This window comes from Salvelinus sp. IW2-2015, linkage group LG7 (genome assembly GCF_002910315.2).
Source record: "Salvelinus sp. IW2-2015 linkage group LG7, ASM291031v2, whole genome shotgun sequence".
Lineage (NCBI taxonomy): Eukaryota > Metazoa > Chordata > Actinopteri > Salmoniformes > Salmonidae > Salvelinus > Salvelinus sp. IW2-2015.
In genome coordinates, this window is record NC_036847.1 from 9,319,334 (window position 1) to 9,346,690 (window position 27,357).

General features: G+C 42.8%; 3 protein-coding genes across 6 annotated transcripts in view; 2 read left to right on the top strand and 1 right to left on the bottom strand.

Moving 5' to 3' along the window:
* acot7 (acyl-CoA thioesterase 7) overlaps window positions 1-1,196 on the top strand; it is a 69,232-nt gene extending 68,036 nt beyond the window's left edge. For all 4 annotated transcript variants that reach the window (XM_023990911.2, XM_023990912.2, XM_023990913.2 and 1 more), the window contains one exon: window positions 753-1,196. In XM_023990911.2, coding sequence (XP_023846679.1) covers window positions 753-851 — 99 coding nt within the window. In that variant the 3' untranslated portion in view covers window positions 852-1,196. The remainder of the gene's footprint in view (window positions 1-752) is intronic.
* The window catches only part of tprg1l (tumor protein p63 regulated 1-like), a 325,294-nt gene that overhangs the window by 96,146 nt on the left and 201,791 nt on the right, over window positions 1-27,357 (bottom strand). The window lies entirely within an intron of this gene.
* LOC111966349 (probable G-protein coupled receptor 153) overlaps window positions 16,007-27,357 on the top strand; it is a 56,940-nt gene continuing 45,589 nt past the window's right edge. The window contains exon 1 of the mRNA XM_023990915.2: window positions 16,007-16,403. The gene's annotated coding sequence lies outside the window, so the exon portion shown is untranslated. The remainder of the gene's footprint in view (window positions 16,404-27,357) is intronic.

Here is a 27,357-nt window from a genome sequence, read left to right on the forward strand (position 1 = left end):
GGAGATTGTCATGTGATTTTACCTCCTGTTAGAGTGCATGTCCCAGCAGGCTAGCCATGTGCAGATGTTATGGTTATATGCCTACTGATGCTGTCACTTTTTCAAATTGCTATCACCTAAACTTTCGATGGTCGACTGGTACACATAGAATTCACACTGACAAGCTTGAATACAAATTCAATATACCAGCCTGAAACAACCAGGTTGCAACCATGGCCTGTTCGCACACACACACTACATCCCACGCAAACACACACACAGGGGACGACAACACACACACACACACACACACACACACACACACACACCTACAACACACACACACACACACACACACACACACACACACACACACACACACACACACACACACACACACACACACACACACACACATATTGATAGTGTCCCTGTCACTATACACTGTGAGTGGATGGAAGCAACATCCTAGCGATGTAACAGTGCCATGTAAGGATATTTGACACTGCTGTAATTGTTGTGTTAGTCGTGAGGTTGCCATGAGGTTGCCAGGCAGCTTCATTAACACTGTGCAGCCAGCAACCATGTCTTCCCATGATGCAGCCAAGTGCAGCGCAGCTGAAGAAAATAGTCCCACGCAACAATAGTGTCGACAGGGGTGTAAAAGACTTGACAGAAGTGAGTGTGGATGTGGCTCAAAGACACGGTGTGTGTATGTGTATGTTGATCTGGGTGAAACTGTACTAAAAATGGCCGCCTTTCTCTTTCCACAGCTTGAAGGAGATGGGGAGCAGAGGCGTTTTGAGGATGGCAAAATGCGATACCTCCAGAATAAGGCAAAGAGACTGGCAGACAAGGAGCGCCAACAATGACACCACAACCCGGAATACTCCATCATCCAACCCACAGCACTTAGATGGAAAACTTCCCTATCTTATTACTAAACCTAAAACTAAAATAGATGGGGTCTGACTTGAAAAAATGTATGACTTGAAAAATTTCATCATACTCTTCTTGACTTTTTAATGTAAGTTTCATTGCTGCACACCAAAGTGTCTATATGTGTATGTAAAAGAAAGGAGATACGTATGTATCTTTATTTTATCGTCAAAGATTTTTATTTAAGAAGGCTATCGACGATCAGTCTGTGTGCGAAGTTATGGGTCTGTATATGCATCGATAAATAAATTAAAAGTAAATAAATACTGTACATGGTAGCCAGAGGTTTCTGTCTGTCCTTTGCTTGCTCACTGATGTCCTAGGCCCGGGCTTGCCTTGGCTGAGAGGGCATCCACTAAACATATTTTATGCATTCTGTCGTTCACACAGAAATCTGTCCTTGGCTCGGGGGCTATGACTCTGCTCCTTCCCTCTCTCACTCACTCGCTCTCTTGTCATTTCAGCAAGACATGACACCCACCATCTCAGATTGTTCAGGAATCGTTTTGGTAGTTAGAAACAGATAACATTAGCGTTCCTGCAAAATTATTTTGTTGTATTTTTATTTGAGCTAATTAAGCTAACTTATTGCAACCAAATTGGCCCTTTTAAAAGATAGGATTCATGTAATATCCAATAATTATAGTACACAACATCTGATTTGGACCAAACTTCTTCCTACCATTGAGTAAGACATGAGGAATCCAATAAAATGGTAAAAAGCCACCCACGGACCCCCCCACACCCCACGCCAATCCCACCCCAACAACCAGTTTACAGTATCAGTTCTCTATGTCTGACAAGTAGTATGGAGCTGTGGCTTGGAGTATTGCTTCTTCATCCCATGTAACCTGTGATTCTGATAGTTTTTTTTCCCTATTCAGAGAAATCTGCCATTGAAGTCTCTTGCATTCTTTTTCATAAATTTGTTTGAAAGTAACAGGTTTTGTACACTAGGTGCCACTGTTCCTGCTACTGCCACACCCTTATATTAATTTTGCTGGTCTCAATTAAATGGATCACAATATTTTCTTTGCCACTTTAGGTAGAAAGCCAATAGCTTTTGCTCATGATGAAAATAAATTGTGTGGTCATCCTCTTAAGTCAAGCCAGTTGTGCATAAAAGCAATTCATTATGGTCCAAAGATCAAATTATATTTCAACAAAATAATGTTTCAGGGATGCCAATCTTATTTGTTTTTAACTACAGAATCGATTTCCGCACAATCTGAGATTTGTGGGTGTCAAAATCCTCTTTCTTGTGCTTCTTGAGGTGGAAAGACCCTTAATCTGTCTCCCTCCTCTCGCTCTCCACTGTTTCACTGTCTTTCTCTTCATCTCTCCCTCTTTCTCTCTCTCTCTGTCTTTCTCTCTCTTTCGCTCTCTCTCGATAGATGCAGGGATTCTCCAGTTGCCTGATGTGTTGATAGGACTGTACAACATTTTAGCCTGTGTGTGTGCATGCTTGTGTGTGTGTGTGTGTTTGCGTACGTTCATGTGTGTGTGCATGTGTGTGGTGTGTTTCCATGCAACACGACAGACCTCTGGCACGTAGATTGTTGCCTCTGGGACCAACCAACATCCCGAGCTAAATGAACATCGATCAACAGCTATTGAAATATCTCCAAATGGGCATCCCGAGGCAACTCTACATTCAGAAGATGAAGTCCCTGCTCTTAGATTTCCTTTCATAGTCCTCTGCCTGCTACGGTAAAGATGCAAATAATAGGAGAAACGATCTGAATCAAGAAAATGTATAACAAACATGAGCCAAGGTTGTTAACCACTGCTTTATGCCATCAAAAGTATAGTAGTATAGTTTTCCCATTTTGGGATAGTATCTATATGGCTGTTTGAGATAGTATTTCCTACTATTTAAACAGGCGTAAGGTTACACAGCAAGACAGTGTGTCATTGGACTCCCAAAGGTTATTGTCTTCACAGCTGTGTGCTTTTCATTTTCCCATTGAAAATGAAATTAGGGGGGGGCATTTTATTTTTATTCTTAGTGAAGGATAGAGTAGAAGAGGGAATATGAGGAGAGGAAAGGGGGTTGTAGACAGATTGTTATCTCAGGTGGGGGGAAAAGTATTGGGCCTGTTCAATAACACTGCTAATATACCACGTAGGCTATACACACAACAAAGCCTGCAACTCCTTAACCAGATAGTGGAGAGCAAACTAGTATCATTTTGATTATTGAATTTTAAAAAAATGCTGCATTTACTGAGACAATCCCGTTTAAAGTAATAATGAGCAACTTTCAATGTGCTGAAACGCATTGAGTACATGACTTCTATTAACTACTTCAACTACTTCGTCTTGTGAGTATATCTCACTGTCCATTCTCACTCCCCCACATCCTTGTTCCTCACTCCCAACAATACAAATAAGATGCATACTGGCACTCCTTTGCAGTGGTGGAAAAAGTACTCAATTGTCATACTTGAGTAAAAGTAAAGATACCTTAATAGAAAATGACTCAAGTAAAAGTGAAAGTCACCCAGTAAAATACTACTTGAGTAAAAGTCCAAAAGTATTTGGTTTTAAATATATTTAAGTATCAAAAGTAAATAGAATTGCTAAAAATGTATTTAAGTATGAAAAGTAAAAGCATAAATCATTTCAAATTCTTTATATTAAGCAAGCCAGACGGCACAATTTTCTTTTTTTATTGACGGATAGCCAGGGGCACACTCCAACACTCAGACATAATTTACAAACGAATCGTTTGTGTTTAATGAGTCTGCCAGATCAGAGGCAGTAGGGATGACCAGGGATGTTCTCTTGATACGAGTAACGAGTACATTTGGGTGTCAAGGAAAATGTACAATATTTTCTTTAGGAATGTAGTGAAGTAAAAGTAAAAGTTGGCAAAAATATAAATGGTAAAGTACAGATACTGCAAAAAACTCTTAAGTAGTACTTTAAAGTATTTTTACTTAAGTACATGACACCACTGCTCCTTTGCGGAGTGAATCTCTGAATCTCAGATTCTATAACCTAACCTGTTTCCATAAAGACTGTGTCTCAGGTCGTTTCCTCCTCCGTCGTATGGCCCCGGATGTGTTCCCAACATCCCAACCCAGCCTTAGGGGGTTTGCGGCCGCCTCGCGCTCTTACCCAATGTGGAGACTGACAAGGCTATTTGGAAGACGAATTATCCACAATGACGGGAGGAAACCCATTAGGAGGGAGGGATGGAGGGAATAAACGATCCGGAGGAGAGAGAGAGAAACAAGAGAGAGCAATCTGGTTTCATCAACGCTGGCTCCCGGCCTGTTTTATATGTTCCACCCGCTGTGCATAGCGGGGAGAGTCACGATCACTAAGGTGTTCACTGATGGCAGGGCCAAACAACCGTTAAAGGATGAATAGCACAGAGATGCAGCCTATCTAGCTAACATCCACAAGGTTAATGTAAAAAGAAATAAGCTCTTGAATGTTAAAACTCTGGTATGCTGTATACTGTGGCCAACAGTCCAAGTCTACTCATAGGCATACTGTTAGAGGCAACTTGCTGTTGGAGAAAAATAAACTAGAAGATAAATAACAAGGGGATGTTGGCCTACTCTTTGAGAGCTAGAGGAGGAACACAAACCTAGAAATCCTAGATGTTGCCACTGAAAAAGAGTGAGTTAAATGAACCAATCCCATGCACCCTGCTGAAGAAAAGAAAACTGGTATTTTCTGGTCCATGTTGGTCTATGCTGGTCAGTGCTGGTCAGATGCTGGTCTGACTAGCATAGTCTAGCTGGTTATGCTGGTTTACCAGCATGGTCTAGCAGGTTTTGCTGGTGACCAGCCTTCACTATGTTTTGGACACTGGTGATCAGTCTTCGCTGTGTTTTGGACACTTGTGACCAGCCTTCTCTGTGTTTTGGACACTGGTGACCAGCTTTCGCTGTGTTTTGGACACTGGTGACCAGTCTTTGCTGTGTTTTGGACACTGGTGACCAGCCTCTCTGTGTTTGGACACTGGTGACCAGCTTTCGCTGTGTTTTGGACACTGGTGACCAGTCTTTGCTGTGTTTTGGACACTGTGACCAGCCTTCTCTGTGTTTTGGACACTGGTGACCAGCTTTCGCTGTGTTTTGGACACTGGTGACAGTCTTTGCTGTGTTTTGGACACTGGTGACCAGCCTTCTCTGTGTTTTGGACACTGGTGACCAGCTTTCGCTGTGTTTTGGCACTGGTGACCAGTCTTTGCTGTGTTTTGGACACTGGTGACCAGCCTTTTTCGCTGTGTTTTGGACACTGGTGACCAGTCTTTGCTGTGTTTTGGACACTGGTGACCAGCCTTCTCTGTGTTTTGGACACTGGTGACCAGCTTTCGTGTTTTGGACACTGGTGACCAGCTTTCGTTCGCTGTGTTTTGGACACTGGTGACCAGTCTTTGCTGTGTTTTGGACACTGGTGACCAGCTTTCGCTGTGTTTTGGACACTGGTGACCAGCCTTCTCTGTGTTTTGGTCACTGGTGTCTTCACTGTGTTTTGGACACTGGTGACCAGCCTTCACTGTGTTTTGGACACTGGTGACCAGCCTTCAGTGTTTTTTGGACACACACCAGCTTATGCTGGTGACCAAGCGGGTCCATGCTGGTCTATGCTGATCTAGCATGGTCAGACACTAACTTGTTAAGCTGGTCTGACCACGCCCATCAATATCATATTTCCCAGCATGCTCTATTGCAGTTGATTTTTAGGATTGTTTGTTTCAATATCTTTTTTGTTTGTTGTACACAAAGATAAATAACATACATTCGTGTAAACTAATCAAATTTGTTAGTTGGACTTATTGCACCTGTTACTGAAATGGTTGATCCAGTTTAGATTGTTTGGGTAGTCACAATTATTTTCCTTTCTAACCCTGGCAGTCATTCTGAATGCATATTTTGGTGAAATAAAGTTCCAATTGTTGGATATCCCCACTCTGGCTGCATTCCAATAGGAATTAAACATAACTTTGCAAGCCAGCATGATGTGACTTGATGCTGGTTTTGCTGGGGATCAGCTTATGCTGGTCTAGGCAAAAACACAGCAAAGGCTGGTCAACAGCAAAGCACAGCGAAGGCTGGTCACCACAAAAACGCAGCGAAGGGACCACGAAAACACAGCAAAGGCAAGTCAACAGCAAAACACAGCAAAGGCAAGTCAACAGCAAAGCACAGCGAAGGCTGGTCACCACGACAACACAGTGAAGGCTGGTCACCAGTAACACCAGCACCTATGCTGGACCAGCCTATGCTGCTCTATGCTAGTTTTGCCAGCAGGGTAGTGAGTGTACGGCTGCTTAAAGGGTCATGCTTTAAGAATTCTTTGCTGCCAGAAATGGAAAAGTGTCTTCACAAACACAAGCACAGACTAGTTTAGATTCGACATGAAGTCATGTAGATTTGTGTTGTTATTATTATTGCTTCTACTGACATCTGAACTTAATAAGCAGACCTTCAAATGTGTTCCCAAAATATTTAATGCTGGTGTGTACAGTAGGACTGCTGAGGGAGGTTGGCTGAGCTCACACAGGAGGTGGGAGACGGGCAGCCCTGTGTTGCCCTGCAGACACAGTGGGCGGGGATGCCTTCTGTCAATTTACTTCCAGGTCACCTAGCGTCACACAGGAAAGGGCCCTGCTCTGTCTTTCTCCCTATCTCTCTCCATCTCTATCGCTATCCCTCTATCTCTCTTTCTATCCCTCTCTCACTATCTCTCCATCTCTCTCTCTCTGTTCTCATACATGACCTGTGATACCCTTGCAGTGTGCTCATCCAGTGATCAAAGCTCACTGATCTCCTTATATTAAATCAATAGTATCTACTACTATGGACAGATGGGATGCTGGGATGCAAGTCCAGTTTGTTAAACCACAATGAAGAATTCTCTATATTGACTTCTCATCCAATTGGTTTGTGGTATACTGAGCTCTCTCCGACTAAGACTGACATGTTTGTTGCCTTATACTGTATATAGAAAAGGTAGAATGATTTTATTCATCACCATATGGACACTCCCCTCTCACACACACACTTGTTTTTCTATCCTCGTGGGGACCTAAAATTGATTTCCATTCCAAATCTTCCCTAGCCTTAACCCTAATCTTAACCCATAATCCTAACCCTAACGCCTAACCCTATACTTAACCCCTAACCTTAATTCTAACTCTAATTATAATCCTAACCGTAAATCTAACCCCTAAACTTAAAATAGCCTTTTTTCTCGTGGAGACGTGGGAAATGTCCCCATGAGGACTTTGGGGGATTTCAGGTCCCCTCGAGGATAGAAGAACAAGACCACACACACACACACACACACACACACACACACACACACACACACACACACACACACACACACACACACACACACACACACACACACACACACACACACACACACACACACTGTATTACTACAGTATTAGGTTTTTTCTTTCACTTTGAATATCCTCTGGCGTGGGAATGATCCCAGAATTATGAATATTTGGTATGGATGTTACAGACAGCCAAATAGTTACTCAGCTCATCTGAAGTGGCTTGGGGTGCTCAATTAATGGAATATTTCCATCCTGAGATGCTGTTACAGTACAGATGCTCATTAATGCTACTCCTTACAAGCATGTCACGTGGAACCCACAATCACCTAACACAATGCATTGCTATGGACACCAGAACAGTATTGAGACAATACATGTAAGACAATGCATGCAATGGCTATAGGTTGCCTCCCGTGACCTTGTTGCTAATTGTAGTGTATGGGTGGGATAACATTTGAAATGTTATATTTGATGTTGAATGCATGTTTGCATGGTCTTTCAGATCTGATTATAGGCCTAATGTAGAGGCCCTCAAAATATGGTCCCAAATCCTTTTTCATGAGCTATCTTGGAAACACAATATAAGATGATATAGACAGCAAATTCTCTGGTTCAATCAAAATGCATCATGCAGGGGAGGATTTCTGTATTTTGAAAGTGACATATCTTGAACACTTGTCAACAATGGACTAATGAAACAAATACCAAAATATTGTTTTTGGGTGGAATTTTCCTTTAAAAGTGTCTATGGGTCCACACTTTTCAATGTTAAATTAATAATTTACTAAGTGTAAAGCCTTATGTGCATATTTTCTAGTATACCTTGCCTTTCAAGTGAATTGTGAGTTACCACTCATGACTGTATTTGTTAGTGACAAAGACATGGTTGTTGCATTCATTCATTTTCAATCCTGTGGCCTTCACCAAGTGAGATTCTAATTGAATATGTAACATAAAAATGACATTTTTCAACACAATCAGAATGTACACATTATGCTGGCTTGCAAAGTGATGTGTAATTTCTATTGGAATCCAGCCAGAGTGGAGATATCCAACATTTGGAATTTTTATTCACCCGCAACCTGCATTCAGAATGACGTCCAGCGTTGACAAGACTAAGATATGAGACTACCTAAAGCATTTAAACTGGAACATCCATTTCAGTAATGGGTGTAATAAGTCCAAGTAAGAGATTGGATTAGTTTAGAAAAGTTTGTTATTTATATTTGAGTAGCATAAGACTAATTCATCAATGTAAATGCAAAAACATTCACATTGAAACAAACAATTGTAAAAAAATCTACCTACAATTGAGCATGCTGGCAAATATGATGTTTTGCTTCAACTCTAGTTATTAACACCAACACTGGGGTTCTTTTACACCAATGAGGGTTAATTTAACACTCACAAAGTTCATGTGTAACTCCGAATCAACACCAGAAATGTTACACTGAAAAATCAACACTAGGTAACACTGTCCAATTTGTTGTGTAGGATATTGTCTTCCCCCCCAGAAAAGAATAACATAAAATAAAATAGTTATAAAGGTGAGTAGAGATCCTCTTGCCTGATTCACACTATAGGATATTTTATTTTCAGATTGTGCTTTCCAGCATGGTTACCTCTTGCTGGAAGATGTAGCCTCACCTTCAGTCTTCAAGTAGCCTACAGTGCATACTGCACATCGCAGGTTGGACATCAGTTGAAATGCATAACGGGCCCACAAAAAGATGTCAGGCCCTGTATGCACTGCAGTATATTGTGCAGCTCACTTTGAGATGGAAAAATTATATTCTCTGCCAAGGATGACATAACTTCACTTGATTTTTATAATGCTGCCCAACTATTTAATCTCTGTTCTCATGGTTGTCATGTAGCTATGTTTATTAGTATTTCTCACTAGCCTACAATCTGAGCCTCAGGGAGGGAAACCCATTCATGCAGAATCACCAGGAAAGAAGTCTTATGTGTCACGTAACAAGTGCAATAATGTCAGCGAAAAGGGACCACGAGAAGAAGCATAAAGAATATTATTGGAAAACAAGTGGCTGAGGACAAAAAACGATTGATAAATATGAGGGTGTAATGGTTCTATGAGCTAGGGACTATGCTAGTCACTCAATGAGTGGCGGCAGGATGAGTCGAGATATTAACATCAGAGTAATTCTGTGCCATGGGTGTGATGCGTGAGCCCCCCGCACGTAGCATCACTTCCTCAAGACACTTTACGAGGCTACAAGGTTACCGACATCTGGACGAGCATAGTCCCTAGCTCATAGAACCGTGGTTACATGAGTAACCTTTGTTCTATTTCACTTGAGAGACTATGCTCGTCACTCAATAGGATGACAATACCAGAGTAAGTCAGTTTGCGTAGGGCACTGCCTAGAGCAGGGGTGTCAAACTCAAATACCCAGTGGGCCAAAATGTAAAACCTGAACAAAGTCGCGGGCCAACATTGAACAAATTAACCTTTTAATATGGACCCAAACAAGTTTTGCTTTAACATTGAATATGGAACAAGCATCGCTTATTACCATACAATATATAATTTAATAGTGGAGACATGCAAAATCGAATTTCAAATGAAAAAACACATCAATGGCATTCATTTATTAAATAAATAAAATGTAAATAAAAATCGTATGCCTCTTTTCTATTTGCAGCCTTCTGATTTAAATACCAAAATAAACTTTTTTTTAACTTTTTCCACTGGCTAATAATTTTACAAATAAAATGATAATAAATCAATCAACCATTCAAGCCCATGCCTTGTAGCAAGAAAAAGTGCACAAAGAAAACGTTAATTATTGCACACTGATCTAATCTTTTTCACGAACTCTCCCTCATTAAAGGGCCGGGCTGATTTTGCGATCTCTGCTGCCACTATATAACTAGCCTTTACAGCAGCCTCACTTTGTGATGTGGCTTTTTTGAACATATTCTGTTGTGAAACCAAACTTCTTTTCATCTCCTCTACTTTCTGGCTCCTTTGAGTCATGTCCAGGTCCTTGTATTTGTCATGGTGTTTCGTTTCATAGTGTCGTTGTACTCCTTACTTACAGCCACGTTGACTCCACAAACAAGACAAACAGGTTTGTCTTTTACATATGTAAACAGACATTCTGCCTCCCACTTGTCCAGAAAGCTCCTGTTTTCTGCCTTTCTTTTCGCCATTTTTGGGAAGGGATAGCGCGCTGACAGTTGTAGCGTCTATGTTGCTATGACTAGGGAGGGCGTTTCTGGGTCCTGTCCTGATTGGCGCGCGAAAACAACAGCAGAGCATTATGGGATTCGTAGTATTAGCGGTGAATGCGCTGTATAATACCGGCGGGCCAGCTCTAGTAGTAATTTGGTATTGTCTCGCGGGCCAAATATAATTACCCCGAGGGCCAAATTTGGCCCGCGGGCCAGAGTTTGACACCCATGGCCTAGAGCAACACATCACCATAAGTGTCCGATGCAGCACCAAGCACAGCTGAGCTCACACCGTGAGGGTCAACCACATTCTCCTGGTAAAAACTTGCATAGGTACTGTATGTCATTGAGGGGGACTTCCTTAAGCAGTGCCCAGGGGGTGGCAACTCCCCTGGTGGTGTGCTACAATAGAGGATGGCGCTGGGCGGCCAGCTAAGCTACATGCTTGCAGGATAGTGTCAACAATCCAATGTGACAACCGTTGACAACCGTTGGTTTGAGAGAGGCTTACCCTGTACTCCAACGTCCGCTCCATGTATGGTTTGGGGATCTCACAAGACACAGAGCACGTACATCAACATCATGAGCGGGGCATGGAGGTGGACAAGGCTGTTAGCACAAATTCCCTGTTGTCGTGACCGGGGGGCAGGACCTTTGGTAGGAAGGCAGGATTAGGCCGCAGAATAACGCTCGCCTTACCCGGGCCCAGACGATAACACTCATTACTAACAGATAAAGCATGGAGCTCGCCAACCCTCTGGTAGAAGCGATGGCCACCAGAAACAGTCTTAAGAGAGATGTTTCAAGTCTATAGCGTCTAACGGTTCGAAGGGAGGTCTAAATAGTACTCCAGAATCAGATCCAAATCCCATTTGGGAACTGAGGGGGCTCTTGAGGGGTGTAATCGATGGACTCCCTTAAGAAATATTGCCATGAGTGGATGGCTGCCAAGTGGACCATTCTGCTCTTGATCATGACATGCTGAAATGGCTGCTGCGTATACCTTAAGTGTGGATGCAGCCCTGCCAGCATCGAACAAAGATCTCAAGAACAGGAGCACAGTTTTTATGCCGCAGGATTCTGGAGCAACCCCCTGCTCCCCACACCACTGGCAGAACACGCTCTACGTTGTGTCATAGGTTGATGTGGTGCACGGGGCCCTGGCACTCTGTAAGATGTTAACTACAGAGGGTTCAAGATCTCAACCAGACCATTTTTGCTGTTCAGTGGCCAGGCCCACAGCTGTAGGAGGGAGAGTTTCGGATGCTACAATGTGCCCTCCGCCTGTGACAATAGGTCCGTTCTCCAAGGTACAGTAGTTCCCATGCTCTCCCTGCTAGGATTGACAGTATTGTGCTGAACCAGTGGCGTCTCGGCAATCTCGGGGCAATCAGAAGGTCCTGGTGACCTGCTTTCCCGATTCTGTCCAGAGTCGCTAGAATCAGCGGGATTGGAGGGGAAGGCATATAGCCTCTTCCTCGGACAGCCTCTGCCAGGGCATCTAGGGAAAGTAGTCCGGGKGGGGGGGGGGGGGGGGGGGGGGGGGGGGGGGGGGGGGGGGGGGGGGGGGGGGGTTGGATATCGAGAACCAGAGGGGGCACTGTGTGTTCCTCTCTGAGGCAGACAGATCCACCTCCGCTTCCCCAAATAATCCCTACATGCGACTCACTATTCGGGGATGTAGTCGCCACTCTCCTTCCGGAGGACCTTCCCTGGACAGCATGTCCACTACAGTGTTCAGGATCCCTGGGAGGTGTACAGCTCTTAGTGAGGCCAGATTCTTCTGTAACCACAGCAGAAGGGTATGTGCCATCTGGTGTAGGCAGATGGAACCCAGACCCCCCTGGTGGTTTATGTTTGGGAGAAAATTTTGCAGAGCTAGTTGGTGTGTTCATGTGGAGTTTGGACCAGCTAGGGCTCCACGTCCTGCTGGCTGCCCTACCCCTCAATACTGTTCCACAGCCTGTCAAGGAGGCGTCTGTTTGAACCAGTTCCTGCCGATGGACTCTGCCCAAGCGTTTTCTGCCTGGAAGGAATTTCAGGGATCGCCACCTTGCCAGTGCTCATGCGCATTCCTTAGACACAGTCAGGCGATAATACCTTTGTTTCTTGGGATGTAAACCCTGAGCATTGAACCACCTCTGCAGGTGTAGAAGGCCCACTTTGTATTCTATGCCGTTGAATGCAAGGCGCAGGAACTTCCTGTGAGCCGGGTGGATCGGTACGTGGAAGTAGGCCTCTTTTAGGTCGAGAGTGGTGAACCACTGGCTTGGGTTGATAGCCTGTAGGATGCGGGATGGTTGAGAGGCCTCAAGTCCAGGACGGGGCAAAAGTCAGCATCTTTCTTGGGGACTAGGAAATATACTCCATAGAACTCACTGTGCTGTCCTGATGGTCCGAGTTGTCTGATTGCATTCTTCTCCAGCAGGGAGGCAATCTCCAGTTTCAAGGAGTCAGCTGTTGAGTTGACCAAACCCCTCTGAACGATGGTGGCCAGCATTGGGACTGGAGTTTGTACCTCTGTAGTACTGTATCCAGCTCCGAGGGGCACTCCACAAGCTCCTACCACTTTTCCCGATGGGCTTGGGAGAAGAGGCCGATACCGGGGCCACACCCATCAGGATGACTGAGGTGGCCCATCCTTTGTCTAGGTCATTACCAGCAAGGATGGAGATAGCATCAGGATCCTGTCTTAAGTCTTCAACAGAGCCTGTTGGGCTGAGGGAGCGGACCTGCGAAAACAGAGAGGCTGCCTGGGCCTCCAACTCATCCAGAGTAGGTCCCCTGTCCTTCTTGGACTGCTTGGTGGGAGGGCCCACCGCTGGGGAGGGTTGTTACGCTTGAGACTGCTCCCGGAGCCTCTAGCATTTGTCTCCGTCATCATAGCTAATCGTGCATCACATAGGCGTCGGCCAAGAGTAGCACAAAACATGCAAGCCACCATTGCATTTATCGCAAAAGTATGGCATGAATAATCTTCTCCTCGTCTAGACATAATCAGAAATACAGATGTGTCTTATAGACCAGATAATAGTCTTAATACCACCCATTTAATACTATACCAGGAGTAAGTATAAAGTAGTTCTGCTCTCAGGGCAATATGTGAAGTAAGTAATAATATATTCTATGGATATCAGAATACATTCGAGAAATTCCACTCACAATGCCCACAATGTATGGATGTGAGGAGCCAAACTCAACTGACACAGTAACAGACTGTGTGAGGAGATGTCCTGAGAACAGACTGGTCAACTCTTGCGAGATTACGGAGGCGCACATGCTCGAAAGAGAGTATGCTAGCTAGGATACGAAGCCTGGAAATTAAGGTGTGACTCAGCAATCATCAGTCCTACTTCTGGAGAGCTGTGTTTAGCTAGAGCTAGATAACACACAGAGTTTCCCCTATCCTGGGTAGGTGAGGTACCCAGCCTCAATCAGAGAAAAGAGACTAGCGTCCAGCTGAAGCTAACAAGCAACAGGTAACGCAATTAGCCAGGAGGCTAACATATGGACAGACAAGACAACTGAGCCTAGTGTCGTGAACGGGTTGGCCCAACCCGTTCACCCTACTTCGTAGCACGGTGTCGACCTGTAAGAAAAATCTTAACTGATGACAAAACACTGCAGAGCACTCCTGGGAGGATTAAGCTCTTCCCAGAATAGAGTATACTCTACACACTCAACAAAAACGAATCTACAGAGTCTTCATCCACTTCTCACTCTACTGTGTAGCCGAGGGAAGAAAAGAGGAAGTAACGCTATGCGCCCAGGTATTCATAGGTGGCACGCGCATCACACCCGTGGCACGGAATTACTCTGATATTTATATCTCGCCAGGCGGAAGGATATCCCAAGTCCCTCAAGCTGAAAAGAACTTCTCTTTAGTATCCATTTGCGSGACGATATACTAGGATATACTATATTCATAATTCATGTCGTTACTTAGCTATCGATGCAAAGTCTTGTCCAGTATAGCTTCAATTTCACGAAAATACATTTCACTGCCTGTCACGTTCCTGACCTGTTTTCTGTTGTTTTGTATGTGTTTAGTTGGTCAGGACGTGAGCTGGGTGGGAATTCTATGTTGTGTGTCTAGTTTGTCTGTTTCTATGTCCAGCCTAATATGGTTCTCAATCAGAGGCAGATGGTAATCGTTGTCCCTGATTGAGAATCATATATAGGAGGCTTGTTTTGTGTTGGGGTTTTGTGGGTGTTTGTTTCCTGTCTCTGTGATTGTCTGCACCAGATAGGTCTGTCTCGGTTTTTGCACATTTTGTTATTTTGTATGTTGTTTGTAGTGTTTTCACTTGTTCTTTATTAAACATGTTGAACACTAGCCGCGCTGCACTTTGGTCCAATCCTTGCTACTCCTCTTCGGATGAAGAGATGGAGGAAAGCCGTTACACTGCCGGTGCAACCACACATGCATAAAATGTAGCATCCGGGTCAACTTGTGTTCTCCAGCATTACAATGTACACTGAACAAAAATATAAACGCAACATGTAAAGTGTTGGTCCCATGTTTCATGAGCTGAAATAAAAAATCCTAGAAATATTCCATACACACAAAAAGCTTATTTCTCTCAAATGTTGTGCACAAATTTGATTACATCCCTGCTAGTAAGCATTTCTCCTTTGCCATCTGACAGGTGTGGCAAATCAAGAAGCTGATTAAGCAGCATGATCATTACATAAGTGCACCTTGTGCTTTGGAAAATTGAAGGCCACTCTAAAATGTGCAGTTATGCCACACCTGATGTCTGAAGTTTTGAAGGAGCATGCAATTGCCATGCTAACTGCATGAATGTCCACCCGAGCTGTTGCCAGATCATTTTAGGTTAATTTCTCTAACATAAGCCTCCTCCAACATTGTTTTAGAGAATCTGGCAGTACATCCAACCGGCCTCACAACCACAGGCCACATGTATGGCATCGTGTGGGAAAGCGGTGTGCTGATGTTAACGTTGTGAACAGAGTGCCCCATGGTGGCAGTGGGGTTATGGTATGGGCAGGCATAAACTACGGACAACGAACACAATTGCATTTATCGATGGCAATTTGAATACACGGAGATACTGTGATGAGATCTTGAGGCCCATTGTCATGCCTTTTTTAAGATATCTGTGACCAACAGATGCATATCTGTATTCCCTAGTCATGTGAAATCCATAGATTAGGGCCTAATGAATTCATTTCAATTGACTGATTTCCTTATATGAACTGTAACTCAGTAAAATGTTTGAAATTGCATGTTGCGTTTATATTTTTGTTCAGTATAGTTATAATGTTTTTGCAATGACATCTGGATCAAAATACATCTTAGGAGTCTTTTCTCCTCTGAGTCAAATAATATTATTCAACCAGGGGAAAGAAAAAAAATGTGTAGTTGAAATTACGCATCAATAATGTATTGTATAGATGTTACAAATATAGGCTAAGCACAGAGGAGACGACAACCAAGAAAATGATATTGTCCCAATAAATTATTTCTTATTATTGCGGTTTACTCCCACTGCCAAAGGGAACTAAGCATGCCACATCCATCCAGCGGCGCAATCAGATATCGTTCAGTTACTGCCTCTCTTCGCGGCGGGTAGGCCTACATCCTATGTGATATGGAGCATTGTGGCCTTAATTAAATGGGGAAATTGACGAGCTATATAATTTCTTATGACTCATTTTTGTAGAGATGACACTCCATTAGTGGTGTGCACCGCCAGCCGTCAAATATACGTTATTTTCTCCAAATAGGACAAAGGACGCGCGCGCTACAATAATGGCCACGTACAGCTGTGCTGATACTGTTTCAAATCTGCCCGTTCATTTTCGAAATCACACTGTTGGATTGATGTTAACGGTCGCCGGTGTCGTTCCTCAATTCGGAATGTAAGGACTGACCACGACTTTTGTGGACTACAGCAAAAGTAATATCACAGAAAGATTGGAATAGTCTGCTGGTGGAATCTTTCATAAGGTAAGAATACAACATTAGCCTAAGCATCCACGCATAATTCACGAGGCTGGGTGATTAGATTAATTTAGCAAACCTATTTAAATGATTTATGAACCAGATAAGTAGCTACTAATGCTGCTTATTAAACAAAACATAATTGCGTATTATTGCTAATTCAATGCTTAAGGTAAACAGTATTTCTCTTCACTTACATGTTGATGTCATGGCGAAACCAACCCTACAGCAAAAAAAAGTCATAGACTAGAAAACCAGAGACTAGAATTTATATGCAAACCTCTTGAATAAAATATAGCATAAACTGTGCCTACATGGGAGGTAATCCTTGAATGTATTTTATGAAATGTTGATATGCCTAATTTGATGAACAAGACAGAATTCGAAACGAATTAACCGTTATCAATTGACAAGGCACGAGCGCTGTAATCATCGGAGAAGTCATGGCTTACTGTACATTGCCTGCAGTCAGAGTGAATAAGATCTATCTATGTATGATTTCATTGCAAGAACTCGGTTCAACTATTTAAAATTAAGGGCTTGAGAACTTCTGAGTTTGTGAGAAGAAGATAGAAGACAGTTGAATGGTTTTATGAATTACATGTTTTATGTATATGGAATTGGATCTCAGAAAATACAACGCTTTGGCAGCATAGAAAACATTAAATTACAATACAGAAATTACTAGAAAATGGATGCATCTGTGGTTAGGTCTACAGCCTAACTCCCCAATGCTTCTGGGATAACGTGCACATAGCAGGTAGCCTAGCTGTTAAGAGCGATGGGCCAGTAACCTAAAAGGTCACTGGTTCAAATCCCTAAGGTGGGCATTCTGCCCTTGAGCAAGGCAGTGAGCACTGAACAACAACTGCTCCCTGGGCATTTGATTAAGGCAGCCCCCCCACCTCTCTGAATCTGAGGGTTAAATACAGAAGAGGCATTTCGGTTGAAAGCATTCAGTTGTGGAACTGACTAGGTTTTCCCTTTCTTGCACCTCTTCAATGTATCAACTACAATGGTGTCTTATGAACATTATCAATCATTTATATCAGGCACATATTCATCCTCAGGCAGAGACTGTAGTACTTTGTCTCAACTTTTCTGTTTCCTATTGAATTGCGTAAAACGTTTTTGTTATGTTTTTGTTAAGTTATACCAAGAATTCGTGTCTAATGGCAGGTAATGATTTTGCATGTCTTGGCTCTGCCGTTGCGTTGCATTGTGGCCAGTTGTTTGCACCAACCTAATCATTTAAGTATTGTCTAACAGGGCCATAAGGAAAGGGACTGAGGAACTGCTTATTGCCACCACTTTTGTCTGTAGATTACCATATATTACACAACTGACAGGATATTGGAAATTGGTTGTCGGTGTGACTGAAGACCACATTTGCCTACTGAGCTAAACCTTCTGAGAGAGCCAATACACAATTCTTTAGGTCTCTGGCATGGTGTCAGAAGAAGCCCGTCTGGTGAACTGGCACCACTACTTTCACTCTTCCTTTCAATCTTGGCACCAATGTTACTGACCATGTATCGTCCGGACTGCAATAACCTGCTAAGCAAAAGCCGAGACGTTGTGTCTTTCAGCCCAAACACAAAATTACAAGTCTTCAGGTCTCCTGCAAGGTTACTCATCAAATGAAACAGGTGAATTAACTAACTCATATACCACATCCATCTATATATCATTGACAGGCCTACATCTGAGCACCAGTACAAACCCTTTCTTACACACACCTGAACATGAGCACACATTTACCACACACCTTTGAAAACAAAGACCAATATACTGAACACAAATACTATTTACAAATACACATTCAGGTACACACTTGAATACAATTATACATGCAATCATACACCAAATTACATGTAGCCTATGCATTTGCACATTACTTGAGAATATTCCATATCATACACACCTGAACAGAAATTAGACGGTTCCTAGTCATTCAGTAGTATTAATTAAGGCAGCTTATGAGTCATACACACAAGCTTGTCACCTGCCGCCCCTCTGTTTAAAATATTTTAACTAGGGCATTGCCGACTGCGATTCTTTTTTAGACGTGTGAATTACGGGGTGCAGGTGCACTAGATAGCAAGGTTATTATAGTAAACTAAAACTGAAATTTAAGCCAAAACTAATCATGAAAAAACTATTTAGTAAACTGAAATAAAAGAATGAACTTGTTTGAAAAACTAAAACTGTACTGAAACTATTATCTTCGACTCCAAAATAAACTAAAATACAATAAAAATCATTATGAATTATGTTCAGTTTTAGTTTTCTTTTCTAAACATTGGGCAAAAATCAAATGGGTTTTCATTTAGGTTTTCAAGCTTTTGGGGGGATTTTCAAGCTACTGATCTGTCTGTGAGGAAAGACGCTGGAGACGAGAAGCAAGTACAGGGAGGGAACACTTAATGAAACACGGACAGGAACAGAATACAGAGTTTTCCCCTGTCTGGACAGGTGGAAACAAAAACAACAGTGCTGACACAGGGATCTAACAGAGGAACAAACAGATATAGGAGGGGCAATCAACAAGCTAATGGAGTCCAGGTGAGTCCAGCGAGCGCTGATGTGCATAATGATGGTGACAGGTGTGCGTAATGATGTGCAGCCTGGCGCCCTCTAGCGCCAGAGAGGAAGAGCGGGAAGAGGCGTGACAGTACCCCCCCAGGGGCGCAACCCGGCATCCCACCTGGGCCAGCCTGATGGGCCGGCCGAGATGTGGGCAGTGGACAAGCCGGCTGAGGCGTAGAAGCACAGCGAGCCGGCTGAGGCGTGGGAGCCCGACGAGCCGGCGGAGGCATGGGAGCCGGACGATCCGGCAGAGGCGTGAAAGCCTGACAATCCCGCTGAGGCGTGGGAGCCTGATGAGCCGGCTGAGGCATGACGTGGGATGTGAGCATGATGAGCCAGCTGAGGCGTGGAGCCCGACGACCCGGCTGAGGCATGACGGTGAGCATGATGAGCCAACTGGGGCGTGGAGCCCGACGACCCGGCTGAGCATGACGTGGGATGTGAGCATGATGAGCCAGCTGAGGCGTGGAGCCCGACGACCCGGCTGAGGCATGACGTGGGATGTGAGCATGATGAGCCAGCTGAGGCGTGGAGCCCGACGACCCGGGTGAGGCATGACGTGGGATGTGAGCATGATGAGCCAGCTGGGGCGTGGAGCCCGACGACCCGGGTGAGGCATGACGTGGGATGGGCGCTTGCCGAGCCAACCGAGGCAAGGAAACCTCTCGAGTCGGCAAAGGCGTGGAAGCCCGATGAGCCAGCTGAGGCACCCCCGGTTCCTACGGCAGCGGCACCCGGACCCGACGTCATCAACAAAAAACAAAACCCTCCCTGATGCTTCAAATATTGGTGTCAGCATTCTGTGAGGAAAGACGCTGGAGACGAGAAGCAAGTACAAGGAGGGAACACTTAATGAAACACGGACAGGAACAGAATACGGACAGTGGAAAACAAAAAGTCCAGGTGAAGTCCAGGTGAAGTCCAGGTGAGTCCAGCGAGCGCTGATGCGCGTAATGATGGTGACAGGTGTGCGTGACACTGTCAGGTCGAGCACCAGCGAGGAGGAGCGGGAGCAGGCATGACACTGTCAGGTAAATGCTGCCAGGAGATGGTGATGTTTCAAATAGGCCTAGCTTGTGCATCACTATCACTAGCTAATCTCAGTTAACCCGGAACTAAAGTATTGTGTAATTGGTCAGCTGCTCGATTAAGTTCTGGGTCCATACATGTTAAGAGAAGTGATCAAGAAATGCTAGAACAAGGAGTGGAACTGGAACGAGAAGCTCCACCATCTCTCTTTGCAAGTTTGGGGCCCGAATTTCCTTTCCCCTTCCGAAATTCAAAAGATGCTAACACCTGCGAAATTGTGATTTGTCAAAATAACCAGTGACAAAAAACAACAACATCGGAACTACTTCAGCTCGTCATAACTTTGTTGATATTTTTATCAACCTACTGCATACCTATTAAAATATACATTTTAGTGTGCAGGGTGTGCTATCAGCATGCTAACACTCATTAAGACAGAGCGGTAGCATCGCTAGCATTCACTGGTTGAAGTTGAAGTAACATTTGAGTGTAATGGAGTTCACTGGTGACTATGACATGAATATACAGGTAACTGCAAAAATAATGGAAACAGTTGAGTAAATGAGGGATACAAAGTGTATTGAAAGCAGGTGCTTCCACACAGGTGTGGTTCTTAAGTTAATTAAGCAATTAACATCCCATCATGCTTAGGGTGCTGGGCAGGCCATTATTTGAAAATGGGATGAAAATGCCCCCATCCACAGGGCACAAGTTGTCACTGAATGGTTTGATGAGCATTAAAACTATGTAAATCATATGCCATGGCTGTCTCAGTCACCAGATCTCAACTCAATTGAACACTTATGGGAGATTCTGGAGTGGGGCCTCAGCTGAGACAGCGTTTTCCACCACCATCAACAAAACACCAAATGATGGAATTTCTCGTGGAAGAATGGTGTCGCATCCCTCCAATAGAGTTCCAGACACTTTAGAATCTATGCCAAGGTGCATTAAAGCTGCATTTCTGGCTCATAGTGGCGCAATGCCCTATTAAGACACTTTATGCTGGTGTTTCCTTTATTTTGGCAGTTACCTGTATATCATTCATGACATTTGGATGGGAGCTATAATTACGGTTATAATACAACTAAATCTGTATGTCATTATTGCTTGAATTCAGGCGTGGCTGAACTGTTTTCAATGGGGAAAGGTTGGTGTGTACCCCGCTTCTGTGATTTTCGTTGAAAGCTCTGCTTCCGGTGAGTGGACCTATTACTGCTAGAATATAAAACGAAGATAAAAACACACAAATATAATAAAGTTGGCGGAGATGACACTTTAAGACAGATGGAAGGTCAAAAAATTCGACCTTGAGAATATCGTGGGGAATCATTGTACATGGATGAGGTCTGCCAAGTTTTTCAAATGTCAAAGGAGGGTTCTCACAGAAAAAGTGTGAATACCACTGCCAACCTAGCCGCTGGCCTTACCACACGCTACTGGCAAATACTTGACTCCATGATGGTAGTATATGGGTCATTCTACAGAAGTAGTGCAAATTGGGGGTTGTAAAAAAAATCTAATTTGTATCCTATTTTTTCTAACTTTAAGCACACATGTTGTCCAACATGTTTCAGGTAGACATACAGTCAAATGTTTGGAGCACTAGGCTACCTGCCGCAAAGGGTGGCTACTTTGAAGAATCTCAAATATAAAATATATTTTGATTTGTAATAACACTTTTTTGGTTACTACATGATTCCATATGTGTTATTTCATAGCTGTGATGTCTTCAATATTATTCTACAATGTAGAAAATAGTAAAAAATTAAGAAAACCCCTTGAATGAGTAGGTGTGTCCAAACGTTTGACTGGTACTGTATGTTTTTAGAAATGTTTACTAATTAATATACAATGAAAATATGAAATGTCTTGAGTCAATAAGTATTCAACTCCTTTCTTATGGCAAATCTAAATAAGTTTTGCTCAATAAATTGCAGTTACTCCACAATACTAACCTAATTGACAGAGTAAAAAGACGGAAGCCTGCACAGAATAAAAATATTCCAAAACATGCATCCTGTTTGCAACAAGGCACTCAAGTAATCCTGCCAAAAATGTGGCAAAGCAATGTCTGAATGTTCCTGAGTGGCCGAGTTATAGTTTTGACTTAAATCTGCTTGAAAATCTATGGCAAGACTTGAAAATGGTTGTCTAGCAATGATCAACAACCAATTTGACAGCGCATGAAGAATTTTGAAATTAATGATGGGTAAATATTGTACAATTCAGGTGTGCCAAGCTCTTAAGAAACTTACCCCAAAAGACTCACTGCTGTGATCACTGCCAAAGGTGATTCTAACATGTATTRACTCAGGGGTGTGAATTSTTATGTAAATKAGATATTTCTRTATTTAATTTTCAATACATTTGCAACAATGTCARAAACATGTTTTGACTTAGTCATTATGGGGTATTGTGTGTAGATGGGTGACCATTTAAACAAATATTTAATMMATTTTTAATTCAGGTTGTAACTCAACACAATGTGGATTAAGTCAAGGGGTATGAATACTTTCTGAAAGCACTGTAAATGAAGGACTAGATGGATATAACTCGTTTTAGTATAGACMATGCCATTCCACCATCAGCTAGGTGAGGATTTCTATGAGTTGGTAAGTGATAAGCCAATTATCAAATAAAATAAAAGGTTATTTGTCACATGCTTCGTAAACCACAGGTGCAGACTAGCAGTGAAATGCTTACTTACAGGTCCTTTTCCAACAATGCAGAGTTAAAGATAAAAAATAGAAATAGTGACACGAGGAATAAATATCCAGTGAAAAACGAATAACAATAATGAGTAAAAATAAGATGGCTATATACAGGGAGTATGAGTAGGGGTATGAGGTAATTGAGGTAGCTATGTACATATTGGTAGGGGTTAAGTGACTAGGCACTTAACTAGGATAGATAATAGACAGAAGCAACAGCGAATGTGGTGAGTGTAAAAGTGTGTGTGTGAGTTTGTGCATATGTTATGTGTGTGTGTGGGCGTATGTAGTGTTTGTGTGTGTACAGTGCATTCCAAAATATTCAGACTCCTTGACTTTTTCCACATTTTGTTACGTTACAACCTTATTCAGAAATCTACACACAATACCCCATAAAGCGAAAACAGGTTTTTAGAAAAGTTTGCAAATGTATAAAATCAGAACAGAACAGAAATACCTTATTTACATAAGTATTCAGACCCTGAGCACACAGCCAAGACAACGCAGGAGTGGCTTTGGGACAAGTCTCTGAATGTCCTTGAGTGGCCCAGCCAGAGCATGGTCTTGAACACGATCGAACATCTCTGGAGAGATCTGGAAATAGCTGTGCTGCTATGCTCCCATCCAACCTGACATAGCTTGAGAGGATCTGCAGAGAAGAAGGGGAGAAACTCCCCAAATACAGGTGTGCCGAGCTTGTAGCGTCATACCCAAGAAGGCTGTAATCGCTGCCAAAGGTGCTTCAACAAAGTATAGATTTGCAAACATTTCTAAAAAGCAGTTTTTGCTTTGTCTTTATGGGGCATTGTGTTTAGGTTGATGAGGGTAAAAAACGATTTAATCAATTTTAGAATAAGGTTGTACCATAACAAAATGTGGAAAAAGTCAAGGGGTCTGAATACTTTTCAAATGCACTGTATGTGTGTGTTGGGGTGTCAGTGTAAGTCTGTGTGAGTGTGTGAGTAGAGTCCAGTGTGTGTGCATACTAGAGTCAGTGCAAGAGAGTTAGTGCAAAAATGGGTCAATGCAGGTAGTCCCGATAGCCATTTATGATTAGCTATTTAGCAGAGAGAACAGTCTATGACTTAGGTGGCTGGAGTCTTCTTCAAATTGGGTTGCTTATAGTTTGTAAACCAAAAACTAAGGTTATATCCAGGTTCCAAGACCAATATTTATACCAGGACATTGTTTCCAAGATCCAGACCTAGCAAGTTGAGAGCATGACAAGTTAAAGACCAACTGTATAGTACATTATAGTAGAGTACATTATAGTAGAGTACAGTAAAGTACAGTAGAGTAGGTTACATTATAGGGGTGTGAACTTTTAAACGTTAAAATGTTTGCGCAAAATTGGGAAGTTAACATAAAAAATAAATCCTTAACCTATTTTTTATTTACATTTTTTATCACAAAATTAAAATCCCAGTGCAGTTATTACAAAACTACCACTAACAGGTCCCGATCATCATAATGAAGGGAAAAATGTAAATTAAACAAATGCCTAACGCAGCAATGCTGTAAAGTTGGGAGATATGCATCTTTCAAATTATTTACCACAGATATGAAGTGCCCTGCACTTTATCACCATTAAGTTGGAGAAGTGGCAGAGAAAGGCAAGCGACAGCAGAGAACAGCCTGCTCTGCCCTGAGTCAGTATATCGAGTCTGCTGCTGCGCTGTGCTTTTAGCTGACCCAATGTTACAACGATTGGTACTTTGTAAACATGCTGAAGTACGGACTGACTACTGGGAACTTCATCAGCAAGCTGTCAAACTATTGCAAATGAGTGACAAGCTACACACTGTTTATCAGTGCAGTGCCTAACATCCTTACACTCTTAGAGAAAAGGTGCTATCCCAATAGGACAACCCTTTTTTGGTTGCAGGGAAACACTTTTGGGTTCCATGCAGAACCTTTTCTACAGAGTGTTCTACATGGAACCCCAAAGGGTTCTACCTGGAGCCAAAAAGGGTTCTACCTGCAACCAAAAAAGGGTTGTCCTATTGGGATAGCACCTTTTCTCTAAGAGTGTAAGGATGTTAGGGGACAGATGAAGAACCCTTTTGGGTGTAGCTATTGTAGCTTGCTAAAGTTCCATCCCTGTGTACAGGTTAGCGTTTTTTGTCATGAATCTTGTTCTGGAGGCAGCTCTGCAGAGTGGTCACTAGCTGGCACAGCCACAAAATCATAAAACCTAATTCTAACCTTAACCCTGACCTTAACCATAATGCTTAGCCTCCTAACCTTAAATTAAGTCCAAAAAGCAATATTTATAGCACATTTTTACTTTGCAGCTCGCCTATCTAAGGGAAAGTCACTCAGTTCTGCTTCCAGGACAAGACTCATGACAATAAACGTCAACCTGGCCCTGTGTTTGTCAGTGAAGCTAGCTAGCTAGCTAGCAGGCAGGCTACAACAAGCTAAATCAGCTGCGGAAATCACTGGTGGCCGATACACTTGGACATATTTTGTGCATGAGTAGAGAGAAGTCATTTTGTCATTTTGTTTTCTCACTGTCTATCAGAGTGTGCGTCTGTGTCTGTCCCCAGTGCCCGTGTTTCATAGCGAGTGACCTGTACAACAGATCACGGGAGCCAATGCTCACAAATAGTTGTATAATTTTGTAATATTGATACGTGGCAGTTGGAATGTTGAGTGACCAAAACCACTATCAAACTATTAAACAGTGATCACAATAGAAAGCGGCCCCTTGATACAGGACTTAGGGGCCAAGTTTTCGGTTTGAGATTCAGCCTATGACTGAATCATTGCCCCATAGCGGTTATACACAATAGGACCATATTCTGCATTGTGAATTCACAAGGGATTTTTACGGAAAACTGATAAAAAATGTCTGTTTAAACATGAAGAAATGTTTTCCATTTGTCACATCCCTACTACAGTAGAGTACAGTAGAGTACAGTAGAGTAGAGTGGGGTACAGTACAGTACAGTAGTGCACAGTACAGTGGTCCTCCGTAGTTCGAGATGCCCGTGCTGTCACAGATGCCATAATGGCACAGATTCAAAGATGAGACCTCTTTACACTCACTGGTTAGTTTATGATGTAGACCCATCTAGTACCGGGTCGGACCCCCCTTTGCCACCAGAATGGCCTGAATTCTTCTGGGCATTCTACAAGTTGTCGGAAACGTTCCACAGGGATGTTGGTCCATGCCTAGGCGATGGCATCACGCAGTTGCTGCAGATTGGATAGCGGTACATTCATGCCGCGAACAGCCCGTTCCATCTCATACCAAAGATGTTCTATTGGGTTGAGGTCTGGGGACTGAGCAGGCCACTCAAGTAAACTGAACTCGCTGTCATGTTCCAGGCAATATTTTTTCCATTCCTCAACTTCCCAGTGTTGGTGATCGCGTGCCAACTGCAGCCGCTTCTTCTTGTTTTTAGCTGATAGGAGTGGAACCATCATGTGTGGTCGTCTGCTGCAATAGCCCATCCGTGACAAAGACCGACGAGTTGTACATTCTGAGATGCCGTTCTACACACTACTGTTGTACTGCACCGTCATTTGTCTGTTTGTGGCCCGTCTGTTAGCTTCCACGATTCTTGCCATTCTCGTTCGACCTCTCTCATCAACAAGCTGTTTTCTCCCACAGGACTGCCGCTGACTGGATGGTTTTAGTTTGTCGCAACATTCTCTGTAAACCCTAGACATTGTCGTGCATGAAAAGCCCAGCAGGGCAGCCGTTTCTGAGATTTGGATTCGGCGCCCTGGCACCGACGATCATCCAACGCTCAAAGTCGCTTAGGTCACTCGTTTTGCCCATTCTAACGTGCAATCGAACAGTAACTGAATGCCTCGATGCCTGTCTGCCTACTTTATATAACAAGCCACGGCCATGTGACTCACTGTCTGTAGTAGCGATCCATTTTCGGGTGGTGTACCTAATAAACTGGCCGGGGAGTGTATATCTCTGGTGTCAATTGTTTTGATTGTGACAATTTTGGTGTTGACTTATTTTGGACTTCAAAGAATCCCCATAGGTAAAATATGGTTGGCTTTCTTTCATTTGGACAGATGGACATCCCAGTAAACATATTTTAGTCCCAAAACCGTACTTTACATATTTCTTGATATATTAGATGTTTGGCAGTGACACTTAAAAATACATGAAGATTTACCAACATGCTCACAAATTTTCTCCAAAATGTTTGCAGACAGACTACTCACCATGTGGCCATGCTGGAGAGGGATGCAATCCCATCACCTGGTGATATTTGTAGGAGTGTTGCTTAAGGAACATTCATTCTACTGTCTTTTAATGTGGGTGTTCGGCGTTGATTTCAAAAGGTGGGACAGGATAAAACAATTCCTAATTAGATCAGTATATTTCAGTGTAATAACCGAACAACTCAAGATGTTTGATTGAAATAATAGTGTTAAAAAAATGCTTTATTTTCAAACAGCCACCTCTCAAAGAAATAAGTTTATAAACAATGACTTTGTACTATATTAATTTAACAATGAATATGTGTTTGTTATTGCCTTCGATTGAATTAGAACATATCATGATGTTAATAAATGTTTTAAGTTTAGAGACTTTTTTTTACAGTAGTTTGTTTTTATTTACCCCCAAAAATGTGCTTTTAATATATATGTTTTTT